General features: G+C 35.1%; 1 protein-coding gene across 1 annotated transcript; it reads left to right on the top strand.

Annotated features, from left to right (window-relative positions):
- Positions 1–1,722: 1,722 nt before the first annotated feature.
- On the top strand, positions 1,723–16,926 carry LOC6647280 (homeotic protein deformed). Its single transcript, XM_002070770.4, has 5 exons — positions 1,723–3,173; positions 3,861–3,961; positions 4,029–4,206; positions 15,547–15,941; positions 16,141–16,926. The coding sequence occupies exons 1-5, from the start codon at positions 2,360–2,362 to the stop codon at positions 16,450–16,452; spliced, it is 1,800 nt and encodes a 599-aa protein (XP_002070806.1). The 5' UTR covers positions 1,723–2,359; the 3' UTR covers positions 16,453–16,926.
- The last annotated feature ends 438 nt before the right edge of the window (positions 16,927–17,364 follow it).

Raw genomic sequence — 17,364 nt, 5'->3', positions numbered from 1 at the left:
GGTTTTGGTCCACTTCATCCGCCTTGGGATCGATGAAAGCATAGTGAAAATGGGCGGTCCTTCGTTCAATGGTTACCCCCGAAACGGCGACCAAAACTCATTGAGCGTGCGCGGAGAATGGCGGAGAAATCGAAGACCTTTGTGGTTGAAATGCTCACAGTCGCGTCACAGCAAATGGTAATGCCATCCATTCAACAGTGTAGTCCAGAATGTTGGCAAGTCAGCTAGAAGGTTGTAAGAAATAAAAATATTCATAATATTAATAAGTTCATATTTTTTTAAGAAAATTTTATTGATATAAAATACTCATTTAATCAAAGAATTGTTTGTCAATAAATAATTTGTTAGAAATACTTGTTAATTTGCCTCTTGTTTAAATGTATATTAAGTTAATATAAACAGTAGAAGGACCATTTTTAGAATACTACTTAATTTACAAATAATCAAAGCTAATATTCTTGTCTATACATGTACATTATATGTGTTATGTATCATTTAAAATCTAAAATAAGCATTTCCCAACATTGTAAAACCTAGTATTCCTTAGATATGGTAACATTGTCATTAAACATCAATAAACGGGCAGTCTAGCATAAGCTCTCAAGAAGAACACGCGTACCTCTCTTCTGTGGACACAACAATATGTATTTCTTTACCTCTTTTACGATGTCATGTTCCGTCTATATCTGAATGAATGATCGTCCATATAAACACCTAGATCTTAAAGAACGTGGAACTATTTTTTATCACCAAAGCTTTATTTTAGACTCGGTGGAGGATCAATTTTTGTTATTTTGTGGAAGGTCCGTTAAAAAAATCATTTCAATGTCAGTATATTGTTTTTTAAAAAGAGGAAAAAAGTGACAAATTATTCGAATTACTAATATTTTTTTGGGGTGTCGGGGGTGGTCCAGGCCCCGGGCCCCTCTGTATCTGGTTATGTTGCCTGACTAATCCTGACAGTGAATTACTAGATATTTATACAAATTTTACAATATTTTTAATTTTACAAAACCATTTCTGTCATTTCGATAAATTCTTTCAGACTGTCTATTTATTCAAAAGATTTGGAACACATTCTATATTATGATTTTTTTCCATTAGCTTTTACTTAATCTACTATAATATCTATTCTAACAATATTCTAAAATTTTCATCTGATTCTTAGATTCTCCTAAAAAGCTCCAGTTTAAACTCATTTCTCATTTATTCATTTTTGTTTACTAACCAATTTTATCTAAATTAACTTAAATTAACTAAAAACCTAAGTCCGAAATAGGAATTTTATTTAAGTCACTCTAAATTAATTTGGTTTTGTAGGAAAAATAGATTCTATTTGTTATGATGTAATTTTAACGAACAATAACAACTAACAAGGGGATTTTATTTGCTTGGCGAATTTTAGATGGACTTTTATTCGAGACCGCCACTGTTTTGGAAGAGCACGAATGGGTGTGACCAACCAGCAGGCCATCTCCTTTCCTCGTCTACACTAGCTCTCTCTCTCTCTCTCTGTCTCGCCCAAGCAACAGAAGAGACGACTCGACTCGGTGGTTGAAAATGGCGTGCGGAGCAAAAACCGACACAGACATGGCTACCCACACCGACTGCGACGACGACGTCTACTCCTCCGACTATGGCTTTGTTTGCCACTCTGGGCCTGGGCTACAACACGGCGTGTGGGCCGTCCTTCAAAAAACGAAAGAAAAAAAACAAACTGAAAACCAGTAGAGTGAGTTTTTCAGAGTTCCAAGACGTCAGTCAATGGCAATGGCGTTTGGCGGGACGAAGAGTGGTGGAAGAGTGTGAGAAAGAGAGGCGAGAGTCTATGGAATGGAACTGAGCTGAGGCACTGAAACAGGTTCGTTGCCGCTGAGAGCTCGGGTACTCGGGCATAACAAAAGAACGGCTCGAATGGAACGGTTCGTGGACGCGCGTCGTCGTTTGATTAAACGTTTGTTCGAATTGACAAAAAATTATATATACAAATATATACATATATATATCTATGGACAAGAAACAATTTTTCTATAATTTTTTATGCCGGTTGCGCGGACAATTTCGCGTAGTGTTCAAATAAACAAAACAAAACCAACATCAACAAAGAAAGTCAATAAGAGAAAATCTAAAGAAAGTATATTGAAAATAATAATAATAATACCCCAGAATGCAAAAATTGTGAAGAAAAATTGTGCTTGGTGGGTGATAAAAGAAAGTGAAAATTTGCCAAAAATATGTTTTAGCATGGAGTGAAAGTTTATGAGAAAGAAAAGTTTTTGAAAATCTACCTTACCAATCCCCTAAAACGACTAAAAAAGAGAATCCAATTTCAAACTGAGCTGACTTATTTTAACTGAATATGAGCTCATTCCTCATGGGTTATCCGCATGCCCCACATCATGTCCAGAGTCCCATGTCCATGGGCAATGGACTCGATCCGAAATTTCCACCAGTGGCCGATGACTATCATCACTATAATGGCCATTATTCTATGACAGCCTCGACGGGCCACCATATGGGTGCAGTAGGTGGTGCCAATCTAGGAATCGGAAATGGCGTCGGTGGCAGCGGCAACGGAGGAGGTGGAGGGCTAAGTGGCGGCTCAGTCATGTCTACCTCCAACCACCCGCATTCAACGCATCCGGCGGATATGGTCAATGACTATATGGCCGCCGCTGCACACCATCACACGCACACACACAACCACCCGCCGCATTCGCATCATCACAGCAATAGTGCTCTGTCCGGCCATCATCATCACCAGAATGCCGGCTACACGAATTATGTCGCCGCCGCTGCTGCTGCTGCCACTCCGCCCACACATCATTCGCATCAGAGTCTGGGATACTATGGCCATCATGCGGCAGCGGCAGCCGCTGCTGTGGCCGTTCATCATGCTCCGGAATATATATCGGCTGGAGCTGTCCACACATCGGACGCAACGCTGGCGAATACGGGCTATGTGGGGCCGTCGGTAAATAATGGAACTTCAACGGCTGTGACCAATTCGAATGGATATTATGGTGGTTACTATGGCACCGCCAATGGCGGCAGTTTGGGGAGCACACCTCATTCCCAAGGACATTCGCCGCACTCACAAATGATGGATCTGCCCCTGCAATGTTCGTCAACGGAACCGCCAACGAACACCGCCCTGGGGCTGCAAGAGTTAGGTGAGTTTAACAAACACAAAGTAAATAAAAGATATAGATAATATTGCAGATGGGTTCATTTATTGGCAGATAAAGGATAATCAAAACCGATTTAAATGAAGTAGTTAGTATAGAGATAGTTTCCATAATTTCGCTAAATATTTTTCAACAACTTAAAAAAAAAACTGAATAGAAATGCTCTACAAATAAACCTATTACCAAATAACACCAATTAGATTTGAACATTATTCATTTTTTAAAAAGCCATTAAAGTTATTTCCTTTATATATTACATACATAAGTATATGAAAAAAAGGTCCTAATCTCTAATCCCTAAATCTCAATAGGATTACCAACTAATGCAATAAATAAATAAATCTCTTTTCTATTTTAAATACAAAATACCTCAAATATGACCCATTTTTTTAGTATAATCCAATATAATTTCCATAAAGACATCATATTCTAAACCTTTTACAATAATATTCCATTTGAAAAATACCATTATGTTTGAAACTTTTAGATAAATAATACCCTTAATTCTGTTCCCGATTACTTTAAAATGTTTTTAAAAACTGTGTAAAAACTTGTATTAGGTTTTGAGTTTAATAACTAGTTGAATAAATATTGCTGGATCTTATGTTAGATTATCACACGTCTATTTTTACAAGGAGATGAGGATAATTTCAACAATTTTTAATTCAACAGGTTTAAAACTAGAGAAACGGATAGAAGAAGCTGTACCTGCCGGACAACAATTGCAAGAACTTGGAATGAGATTACGCTGTGATGATATGGGATCAGAAAATGTAAATATTTTATTCCTGAAACACCAAAAAGCATATGCGAAACTGTATTAATTCCTTTAAAATCTAGGACGATATGTCAGATGAAGATCGTCTTATGCTCGATCGATCGCCAGATGAACTGGGTTCGAATGACAATGACGATGATCTGGCTGATTCCGATAGTGATGACGATCTGATGGCGGAAACAACGGATGGTGAACGCATCATCTATCCATGGATGAAGAAGATTCATGTGGCGGGAGTTGGTAAGTGAAAACTATTGTTTGCCTCCATTTTTGGTATGCTAATTAAATTACTTAGCTGCCAACACCCACTTGATCCACTGAGAGGCCCCTGTAATGCAAAAATAAAAAAGAAAAAACCAACTAAAAATAACAACAACAAAGAGAAGTAAAAGCTAAAGACAAGACCCAAAAAAAAAAAAATACGGAAAACTACGCTCAATGCTCATTAATCAAATTCAAGAATGGCACGCCTTATGTTGAGGGTAAATTGCGTATGGCGAGTGACATATTCATATATTATATATGTTTATACATAGATGGTTATATATATACATATATGTGTATTACATACATACATATATGCTTAACATGACACACTTATGTCCATATATATGCAACTGCAACGCATAGATATGAATCCTATATTTAGGACACTCTTTCAACACTTGAAGTGGGCACCTTTCAAAAATCGAGAGCCCCAATATTGGACACTTGAGTGTCAATTTAAATTTAAATTAGGAATTTGTTTACAATCTTCAGTTTCCATATTTGGGTGATACATATTTTAAAACCTCGCAGTATCATTAGAACCCTTAAAAAACGGTCTTGAAACTCAGAGAGTTTAATGCTTGAATTATTTTCATCTAGTCGTCGTCTAATATAAAGTGGTTCGATCCGGCTAAATTTGATATAGAAGGACATTTGATGTCATCTGATTCTGTTGACCAAGAATATAAATACTTAATTTTGAACAAAATTAGTATACCCCTTTTATAAGGGTAAAACAAGCACTACCGGCAGTTGGAAAGTGGTTATAGTCTAATGAGCTTCATGTAATATCGGTTTTTTCTATATCCGCCCCTATTTACCGAAACACTTTGGGTGCAATTATATTTCTATTACTTTTTGGGAAACGGAATTTGTTTTTTATTAATTTTAATTTAATTTGTTTAACGAAAGAAATACAAGGATAATAATGTGTAAAAACATATTTAATTAATCAGAAAATATTAATAATATATACAAATTTTCCATAGGTTAAAGGATACGTAATTTTTTGAGTACACCTTTATTATTATCAATATCTAATTTTCAATCATTCTGTATTTATTTTTCGAGTTGATTTATACTATAAGACTTTTATTTATTGCATTTGTTTTTTCTTTTGGATGCTTAAAACACATTTTTATTAGATTAAAATTCTTCAGAACTAAATTCTTTTGTTCTTAAAACTCTATTTCTGAGTCGGTTGATCATCAAGCGTTTTTTATGGGTCTTACTTTAATAAAAGGAAGAAAGGATTATTGATTCAAAGGATTTGTATCCTATACACATATGAATAGAGGGAGCATATTTTACGAACTTTCTGTCTAACCGAGTTTTCAGAGATTTACTCACATAGATTTATCAAAACTTTCCGGGTTGATAACCCGTCTAGTCAGGAAACATATCAATCAAAATAGGCATTAAAAATATTTTGGGGATCGAATACGCAACAAATTTCAATTTACATTAACATAAATTTAGCGAATGTGAGTTTTGCATTATTTCAAACCTTTCTGAATTATCTAGCATCTATGCAGGGTATTCATAGTTGAAATGTTATTTTATTTAGCATGTTCTTGGCTTTTCGTTAAACAAATTTTGTAAAACTGTTCAGTAAATGCAACCAAATTCGAACAATTTAATGAAATTTCTTCATTTTCAGACTGAATATACACAAATTTTGTATTTTTGTTGCTTTCCCAAGAACTGAAATCATATTTGTATCGATTACTCATAATCATTTGAGACTTTTCGAAAACAAGTAGATGCCGCACCGTATAGAGATCCGATGGACTGGGGCCATAAAAACTGGTTTCCATTCACATTCAGAGAGCGGATAAAAAACAGAAATAAAATCAACCTCCTCATTGAGCGAATGAACTTGCCTCAATATGTGGTCATGTTTTGTGTATATATACAATCATACATACCTATATATATATGTAAATCGGTAGAATACTCAAATGTTGATACTTTTGGCTTTTGGGATATGAATCGAAATGTCAGCTTTGAATAAATAATTACTATTAATTGTCGCGCTCGCGCCTAAAACCCATAAAGTAAGTGCAGAGTGTTGAGTACCAAAATCATTTTGGCCGTTTATATGGCTTTTGAATGAATGAATGAAACATTTCTGGCTACCGAATGGAATGGTATTGGAAATTAACCGCAGGCAATGGATGATAGGTGGCGAGTGCATTAAAAAGACAATTCTTGGTAAGAGTTGAGTTTAGTCGAGAGGGTCTGATTAATTGCTTTTTAATTAGCACTAGTTAATGTAGATGGCGAAGACTGAATGCAAGTTCAACACTTCAGTCAGCCAGCCAGTCAGTTAGTCAGTCAGTCGAATCCAATTTGACATAACCTTGACCCTAATGGGCAATTATAACAAAACTCCAGACATGCGACACTGACACCAGGGAATTATCTATCACTGAATGCTGAGCATCGAAAATCGAAATCGAAGTAGTTCGTCAAACAAACGATCGCTCAGGGGCATATATCAGTGGCAAGGTAAGAGGTAGACTCCGCTGCTGCTGCCACTGCCGACTTCAACTCCAACTCCAACGTCGACTCCGACTCCGACTGAGTGACGGATGGTCCGTGTCATTTGATGTTAATGTTGTGACATTTATCATGAGTCGTGTGTCTACGAAAACAAGACGAAACTTGATTATCGCCAGTGCATCATCTCTCTTGTTATATAAGGAATGCTGTGTGCCCGATACCCAAAAACCCCACCAGCCTCTGTGTGTGTGTGTGTGTGTGTGTGTGTGTGTGAGAAGTTGATGTTGAAGTTGGTGTCAGGTTTGACTAGGTCTTTTACAAATGACTTACACACGGTTAGCACTTTCTTATAGGTAACCAAATTGGATTGGCGTGTGGTCTTTCCCTTTTCGAATTGCCTCTAGGCTGCTTAAGGGGGGAGCCCTTAAAAATAAATGAGCCCAAAAGCTGCTAACAACTTAAATAGTTTTATATATTTACGAAAACAATTTGGCAAGTATTTAATCAATTTTTCAAAAATTGTGTGCGTGGGGACGATGATTGAGTTTAACCAAGTGTTGAAAATGAGATACAATTAATTAGTTTCAATTTGAATGGAATTCGTTAAGAAAGGGAACTCAAGTACCTACCTCTATTTACGTTTTCAGGGAATTTACAATTGCTTAATCAATTTTCCAATTTGTTTAAATTTATCTATAGGAAAACTTTGAAATACTTAAGTTATATTGAAGAGGTTCCCATTTTCAGCATTTTGAGTAAACAGACTAAATCAGTTGATTGTAAGCTCATATAAAATTTTTAAATTTTTTAAATATTTCTTTACCTTATCGCTATTTGATGAACTTTTAATATTTCTTTGCCCTTATTTTTCAAACATGGTTTATTTGCCCAGTTGACACAAATCGCTTTTCCATTATATTATCAAGTTTGATGAAGTTAAAAAATTAAGCTACGAGAGTAACTACTCATTTGATATTTCTTTTTTCTTTCAAATTTACTCAACACAATTTCTACTTTTTATAAGCCAAGCTTTAAGTTATAGGTTCCTTAGAGATATTTCATGATATTTCCTATAACAAAACTTGTTCAGTGATTTGTATATCACATTTATCCTAGAGAAATAGCAAAACTATTGCTTGAAAAGATCCTGCGGTAAATGATTAGTTTCGTTTACTAAAATGTTGTAGGACTTGATCCCAAATGGACACACTACTTAAGTGATTTGAATGTCACACACTATCTAGTGCTCTTAACTGGCTGTATACTAAGAGTATGCTGACTTTTATATATGGTAATCACATGTTAACTCTAAACAATATTCACATGATATTAAAATATTGATTTTATGCACGGCGGGACTGCTAAAGTTTCACAGTTGTTGTGAGTGAATGATGAGAAGGCGGAATTTACGTACATCAAGTTGCACTTTATTTGTATATATTCCATTTTTGTATTTCATATATTGTATGCGATATTTTGATTTCCACCACATTCAATAACACATTGAACAAAACGTGCTTAGCCTTGTAACTGAATTTCAATGGCAAGTCCACGATTAAGTTTCCACAACTAATACCACTGCCATCGGAGAAGCAGAACAACATCGAGTAGAGTGTCGGGTGTAAAATTGTAAAGGCCCCCAGATGCTGCACAGTTACTCGATGACTTGCGAAAAAAGGCCACAAAAGTGCAAGCCAGAGTCAGAGACCAGATGAACGAACCGCTGGAAAAAATAACAACCCACTGAGCCGTGTGCAAAAAAGAAAAAAAAAATGAAACAGACGCACGATACTGAAGGGGCGGGTGGAGAGATGATTGTAGATGGTAAATGGAAACGGAGACCCCCCTCCCATGACCAGCCAGTCCGAGAGAGCCCAAAGGCATGACAATGATGAAAATGACGCAGTAAAAATTAAGAAGTTCGCCTTTATGACAGATGAGGCACGAACAGGCTACAACCAACAGCTGAGGCAAGTTCTCCGCCTGTATCTTTGAGTATCTCTCTCGCTTTCTGTATCTGTATCTGTATCTTTTGGGGATAACAAAGCATAATTAGCGACCGACCCACTGGAAAACAACAAAAAATCACACAAGAAGCAAAAAAAATAAAAATAAAAGAACGCCAACAAGAATATTGTATAAAAATGTGAATGGAATGAGCTAAACAATTTACGCCAATAAACTTCTCAGCTCTGGAGCCTGGACCAAAGACCGTGTGCGAAATTATTGAAATTGGTGTTAATTAGAGACGCTTTTATTGCTGCGATTGGCTTGAGCAAAAATATATAAGACGACAAAGAGAAATACATACAAAAATATATATACACCATTGTATAAAGACAATCTTTCGAGCGGTGAAACGAAACGAATCTCCAAGGTCGTTTTTATTGTCTACTTCTATGTTCAAATTATGACTCTCCAACTCTATTGTTAAATGTTGCTTTCAACTTGTCGTGAGCTTCTTAACTTTTTTTCGAGTTCTTTCTGATTTCTGATTTATGCTATTCTAGCCTCATTACTAAGCCAACTTAAGTCCAATTCCGCCTTTCTGTGGTGTATTTCTTTGCCAATACAAGTGAGAATGAAAGTGAAAAATCGTTTTGTTTATTACTTCCCAACGAAATGAGACTAGTTGTAAGCCTGAAACGGAAAAAGCAATTCTGTTGTGCTTTATTTCTGAAATTTTCTATTTCAGTTTTCGAAACGAAGCAATAGCCATGATGAATGTTAGTGAAGAAAATAACTGTTCAAATGGAGTATTGAAATTGTATTTTATTAAGAAAATCCAAATAAGTAAATAATAAGTTAGTTAATTGCATGTAATCGGTAATTGTAATTGCATAAAGTATCGTGGGAGCTATTTTCATCCATCCATAATTTTGATAGGTTTACTTTAATCTTCTTACAGTGCATTTTATTCTAGTGCTTTCAGCAGGCAGAAGGGGCTTTCGATGATGTTCCGCAGTAAATGATCTAGTGTTGGAGGGACTCTCTAGCAACAGTTTTTTATTCGAAAAATAATCATAAAATAGGGATTTAAACAGTATGAGATTCAAACTTTACCAGTGGCTAGTGGATCATATAGGATATTTTGAAACACTATAATGTTATGGGCCGTCCTTCTTTAAGCTCTTTCTGACGGATAAAATTAAGTTTATCTTACAATGCATGTTATTCTCCATTCTTCAGTTCCCCTTTTTCAAATTTGTTATCCCTTATGATTAGCTCTAGTTATTTAATCATCGGCTTACTAGTTAGATGGGAGTCAGGCCGACCTCTAGAATTTGTTCTTTTCCAACTCAACTTGACTATTCATTGAATCTATTGTATCTTAGCCAAAGTGACCGCCAAAAGTCATTGCTAATCATTAAGTTATCTGCATTTGTATAGGCCAAGAACTTTTTAGTGGCCCACCTAGTTTTTTTTTTATTGATTTATGCATTTGGCTTAAGTATTTGAATCTCAATCTCCCTTCTAAATTTTTGATTGACTATACACAGAAAATTTAAATACTTTTGTTAGCAATGATTTGCATAGTGCTCAAATTATGCCATTGAACAATCGAATAAAGTAAATTAACAATTTGAATTAAGAATTCTCCCACAGCAATGAGTTCGAGTGGCAAGTACCAAGTGCTGCGGGTACTTTAGTTTCTATCTAACAAAATATGTACCTATATATATGTATATGTATGTGTTTATTTTTTTTAGCGATCTGTAAGTACATATATGTACGTACATTATACATACATGTGTAAGTAGCATGAGCTCATGTTTATTTTCACATTTATTTTGTTGTATTTGCCACAAATTGCAAGTCACTTGACAAGCTGCTGATGCAGCTCCCGCTGTTGTTGAAATGTTGACTTGCCTTTTTCACCCCGTGTCCCCCCCTCTATGCCATGAACAATATTTAACCTACACACACACAAAGATATATATACTATATATCTGATACTATATATAGACTCGACGCCAAGTTAAACGTGAAACCATTGAATATTAGTTAAATTTTTTTGTAATCATTAAGTTGATTTTTTTTTTTATTATTCATTTGCATTAACCAAAATAAATAAATTTGCAGTCATTTATTAAATGCATTTCCTATTTTTGTTTTTTAATAATTAAAGTCCGCCAGATCTCTCTCATTACCTCTCCCCAGACACCCTTCGTCTGTCTGCAATCAACGCCATTAAATATATATGATGGATATCTCACTAAATGAAATCTGACAGACGTAAAATATTATTGTATGTATTATTTTGTTTGGCACGAGTCACAAGACAAAAAATCTTACCAACTATATATAAAATCTTTACAATTAATCAAAACCAAAAATAAAATCACAAGCAACGCTCCTTCGTCTCGAAATTGCCGAAATCGAAGCCCGGAAGTTGTCTGGTGACCGACCGAACGATCGACCGCACCTCTTTGGAGTTTCTTATGGCTTAAATCGATAACGTTGCGAAGGGTTTAACCTACAAAGAGTCAAACGAGATTATGAAATAAGTGTCTGACATAGTTTTCATTTTTGTTGGTGTGCCTGTTGTTGTTGTTATTTCTGTAGAGTCACAACTGCATGATCAATCATTTGAAATTTTTGTCGGATGGGACAAACATGCCGACAGGCCGCTTCCTACGCACTAATCGGCCCGACTTCAAATCTCCAGAGAGCGCCAATTTTCTACAAAAAAAAAAAAACGAAGAAAATAATAAAAAACCAAACTCTATATACTCATACAAGCAAAAACTATATGCAGTTTGCTTTTGTTGGAAATGTGGCAGGGCGTAGACTACTCTGTTTTCCAAAGGGGTTTCCAAATGAGTCAAAATGGAGCTACAAACTACAATTGACTACTTTTTCGAATAGTTCGATCAGTTACTGTCCGATGAATTGTTGTTCCTATTCTCATAAATCTATTGGAAATTCCTAAAATCATCTAATTCTTTTTGAAATTTCTCAAATTTTATTATATATGTTACATACATCATCATATTATCATATAAAATGTCTTTTACTCACATCTAAAGTACCAACTTATAGACTCAAAAATTAAGTAAACGTTTTTATAGTCAAAACAAGTCATTTTATAGTCATGAAAGGATATAGAATATAACAAACTTATCCAAATTTATTTAAATTCAGAATCTATAATATCTTTTGCAAAAGAACAGAACAACCCAAATAAAGAATTTAGTTATCCTGAAATAGAATTTGGCTCACTCCAAAATATTGTTTTGTATTGAAGAAAAACCTTCTCGGATAATTCTTTTTCATCAGTACAAAAAGTTCCTACTAAAAATATCCTATTTTATGTTTAACTTTTTACTGTTTTATGCTTATATTCAGTATAAATACTTCCAAATTGATTTCCTTTTAAACAAAAATTAGTTAAAACACGTTTTCATAGGTGAATTAAGCTAACTTAATTCTTAATCAGAGTTCATGTATGTATTAAATTTCGTTCTAATATTGTAGCCTTTAATAGGAAAAACAAATTTTTGCAACGTCGTTGTCGCTTTAACAGCTTTGCTCCCCTGGGCCACCTGAAACCCTAACCATGACCATAGATTCCACTCTCCCACTATGAGTTTCGGTTTGTGTGTGCAATCTTGATTTCCTTGGCCTTGTATGATTTGGCATTTTCATAAATTGGCTGCCATTCTTGCCAGTTTTAAATGCAATTGGCACTCGGTCTGGGCATCATGACCAAGCAGAAAATCAAGAAAATAAGAGAATTACGTTATGTTAGCCGGGACTTGGTCGTGGACTTGGCTCTTTTCGGTCTCGCCCGGTCTTCTGTTGAAATGTTGAAATGAAATGATACGCACTTATTAAAAACGAATTAACGCAGCATGCCATCGAATGGTCCAATGTTTCCAATGAATGCCTTCTTCCTCATCTCCGTCTACTGCCCATCCTGTGGCCCTTCCTCCTTTTTGCAGCTGACATTGGTTTTCATTTTCATTATTATTTCGGTTATGCCCTTTTACCGATATTGCTTGTATATGTCTTTAAGTTTTGTGTTTTTAGTTGGCGCGGAGCCTTTGTAATTGATTCTGTATACCCTTGCTTGAGGGTACATCTAATTTCGATGCTATTTCAAAAGAAAAGTCAGCAAATGTAAAGACATTATATACTTAAATCTTTTTTTTTAATTTGTATTCAAAATGGTTTTCTATATTTAAATCCAGCTTTAAGCACACATCGAATAAAATCCTACTAGTATTTGTGTGATTCTAAACGGTGAAAAGTAGATTATGTGACATAAATAGTAAAAGACTAAGGATTGAAAACTTTTGTAATACATTGGGGTGTTATTTTTCTATATAGTCGATAGAAAAACATATAGAAGAGTTTGTAAAAGTCAAACAAAGAATTAGAACTGAAACATTTCGACAGAATCCAACTAAAAGCCAAAAAAGGCGAGCTCTGAAATTATAAGCCAATCATTTTTCGCTTTATATGTTTTTAGTGCTCAACTAGTTTTAGCATTAAAGATATAAATCTGATAATAGAGCTTGGGGACTTTTGAAATAACCACATAAACAACCTGTTCTCCTTTCTGTGCTGCTTATAAAACCATATTCTTTTTAAGTTTGACTTAAAGAGGAGCAATGTTTAAAACATTTAAAGAAGATCAAAATCGAGACTCACGTAACAAAATTATTACAACTATCTATTAAATAACTATTTTTTGGGATAAAGAAGAGAAAAAGAATATATAATCCCTTCATTAATTAAAAAGTGATAACTATAATTAAAACCAGAGGGCCGGGGATAACTTCGACCGCGTCAAAGTTTGTATACCCTTGCAACTTTTTTGGTAACTTTTTCCTTACCTATAGCCATCAAAGTGGAAAAACGTTTTATCTAAAAAAGCTGTTTCCGAAAGAACGGCCTACAATCTTAGCATAGCAAATAACGACGATATTGATCAAAGTCACTGTTTTCCACCGATCGTTCCTATGGGAGCTATATGATATAGTAACCCGATCTTTATCAAATTCGGCACAGTCATTAACAGATATATTAATCTAACAAATATTTAATTTGATATTTAATTATATTTAATATTTAATAAATCGCGTCAAAAGTATCGAAGTTATTGACAAAAGTCACTGTTTTCGAAAGATCGTTCCTATGGGAGCTATATGATACAGTCACCCGATCTTGATCCAATTTGGCACAATCGTTTATATATGTAATTCACTCACCAATATTTCAATTGGTATTTTCCAAATTTCACGAGAATAGCTCAGAAAATAACGAAGTTATTAAGCAAAGTCACTGTTCGTGACTTTGTCATTTGTATGGGAGCTATATGATATAGTGATCCGATCCGGCTGAATCCGAGATATACAACGCCTGCAGTATATACAAGCCTACATGCAAAATTTCAACTCTGTAGCTCTAACGGTCTAGGAGGAGTTTGCGTTGATCCAGACGGACGGACAGACGCACAGACGGACGGACGGACGGACGGACGGACATGGCTATATGAACTCGTCTCGTCATGCTGATCAAGAATATATATACTTTATATGGTCGGAGATGCTTCCTTCTATGCGTTGCACACTTCTGACCAAAATTAATATACCCTTTTTGCAAGGGTATAAAAACGTAGTAATTAAACGGTTCTTTAAACCTTAATTTCTAATGGAACGAAGAATATTAGTTTGCTTAAAAACTTTATTTTATTTCAGTAAGAAATAAAACTTGTCATCTGTTGTTAGACATTTTAATCTCATTGCTTTCACCATGTCCAAAACTTTGATATGGACTCCCAATCTGTAACACACCAAAAAAAAAAAAAAAAAGAAACAAGAACCCAATCCTAGCTGTCATCAAGCCACTGGACATGGGCTCCATGTCATGGGCTGGTAGCAACATCCACAGAAGCGGCAGCAACAAAATCATTAATCTAAGTTTTAGGCTCAGTTGTCGGTATTGAAATGTATTTCTCTATCAAATCGAAAGCTGTCTGTCACAGAGTGAGCAATGAAATTTTTATAAATTGTACAATTTGATGTCCAGCGGATACACACACATACATATACAATGTGTATATGGAATCAGTAAATGGACTGAAATAAAATGAAAAACACGAGCTTTGATTGAAATATCAGCAGGAATAAGAACATTTAAACGAAAGTTGCAGAACTGAACTGAACTGAACTGAGTTTAACTGAACTGGACATGGACAAAGAATTGAAATTGATGAAGCGAATATCAAAATTTGATAAGCTGTCTGTCTGCTGGTCCTGCAGGCGGTGGCGGCAGGTGCTAGGCATTTATCTGGCGGCAACCAAAAACATAAAAAATACAAGGAAACGGCCGAAACCCAAAATGGGAGAAGAGTGAGAAGAGAGGAGTGGAGAGAGAGAGAGAAAGAGAGGGGGGAGAAAAAAGACAAGGGCTAAGTCTAATCAACCCTAAGGGCAGTTGGGAAAAATGTGTTTTAAAATTAAAGGAAAACTGTTTGAGTCCTTTAGACAGACAGTTGCGCTATTTGATTTTGATTAATTATTGTATAGTCCAGGACTTTTCCTTTTGATGTGTCCGATGTGCCAACCCCTTAGATTTGAGAGGTGGAAAGCGAGGCAAAAGTTTTCTTGGCCCAAACTTTTTTCACGAAAGGGGTTGGGCATTTCTTTTGTCTCTTTTATCTGTGAGATTTATTGAGAGCCCTCAGTGCACTTAGTTCAATTTGAAGTGTATTAATTTCACTTCTATTTCAACTTTGCCAGTTATGAATATTGCGAATGCCATTAATTATATTGCCTCTTCTTCGACTTTTGCTTGCAGCAAATGGTTCATATCAGCCTGGAATGGAACCAAAACGCCAACGCACCGCCTACACACGCCATCAGATTTTGGAATTGGAAAAGGAATTCCATTACAATCGCTACCTGACACGCAGGCGACGCATCGAAATTGCCCACACATTGGTTCTGTCGGAGCGTCAGATAAAAATCTGGTTTCAGAATCGTCGCATGAAGTGGAAGAAGGACAACAAGTTGCCCAATACGAAAAACGTGCGAAAGAAAACCGTCGATGCCAATGGCAATCCAACACCAGTAGCCAAGAAGCCCACGAAACGGATCAGTGCTAAACAGAAACAGGCTCAACAGCAACAGCAGCAGCAGCAACAGCAACAGCAGCAACATCAGCAACAGCAGACAACGCCCGTGATGAATGAGGTAAGTTGATTGTGTTGAAAGTGAGGCAGAAAAAGCACTTAAATAAAAATTGCATCTGCTTAATTATTAACGAAATATCCCAAGATTATTGCAAGAGTTTTCGCACAAGAAATTCTTGGAGTGAGAAATAATTAATTTTCATCTTATTCCCCCACCTAATGTATTCACTTTCCGTTTCATTCTTCTTTCATTGATCCAGTGTATACGTTCGGATAGCTTGGAGAGCATTGGAGATGTTAGCTCATCACTGGGTAATCCACCTTATATACCAGCTGCAGCTGAATCAGCCTATGCAGGATCTCAACAACATGCCAATAGTAACAACAATAACAACAACAACAACAATAATAATAACAACAATAACCTCAACAACAACAACAATCAAATGGGTATCCATGGACACCACCAACAGCAACAGCAACAACAACATCAGCAACAACAACAACAATCCGATCTCATGACCAATCTGCAGCAACACATCAAACAGGACTACGATCTGACAGCTCTGTAGAATAATTTTGCAATATCTTTCAATTTTAGTCAGTATATATGTATATATACGAAAAATATTTGTATAATATTCGAGCTCCTTGTGTTTAAATTTTACTTAATTTTGTGTTCTCATCTTACCTTGCCGAACAAACAGTACACAAAATCTGCAAGGTTAATTCGGAGTATACAGTGAACAAAATTAGTTACTTAAGTGTTTAACGACCACTAGACAGAAGAATTCTTCTAATAGACAACCTCCCCTCCCTTCCTCTACCCACTCTCCCGTGAACCACAAAATGTTGTACAATATATTAGCCGTACTTAAGCAATTAGAATTAATATCAATTTGTAAGTTTGTATAAAGTTTAGTCCGATTCTGTCACTAATCGTAAGTGGTAAATTAAATAAAATATAATATTGTAACAAATCTATATAAGAATATCTATATATATATAGTTGGATCTGTTGTATTGTAGGAATGTGTATGTAAGTTCGTATATACAATATAAAAAGTATATTTTATGGATTCAAAAAATGACAAAAATCAACAAAAATCTATATCTTTAGACAATATAAAAAAAAAAACAAAAACAAACAACAACAATAAAAAAACCAAATAAACTGCAAAAAATTTAATTTACTTATGTTTTTTTTTCTGGATATAGATATTTTTTTAACTCCCAACAATTTTGAGGAATAATTCCAATTTTAACACATTTTTGAGCCTTACCCTAAATGAGGAATTCACATTTATGGATCATTTAAAAATATAATCCAAAATAGATTTTTTGATAGTTAGTCAGAAAACTTAAATCACAAAATGGCGGTAAAAATAGTTTCAGTTTTATTTAGTTCAGATATGTAATAATATGAAGAAAATCAATCTTGAACAGGACAATCTGTCTTTTTTTTAAGGTATATTTATAGTTTC

This window comes from Drosophila willistoni, chromosome 3R, assembly GCF_018902025.1.
Source record: "Drosophila willistoni isolate 14030-0811.24 chromosome 3R, UCI_dwil_1.1, whole genome shotgun sequence".
NCBI lineage: Eukaryota > Metazoa > Arthropoda > Insecta > Diptera > Drosophilidae > Drosophila > Drosophila willistoni.
This window is presented reverse-complemented; position numbering and strand designations above follow the sequence as displayed.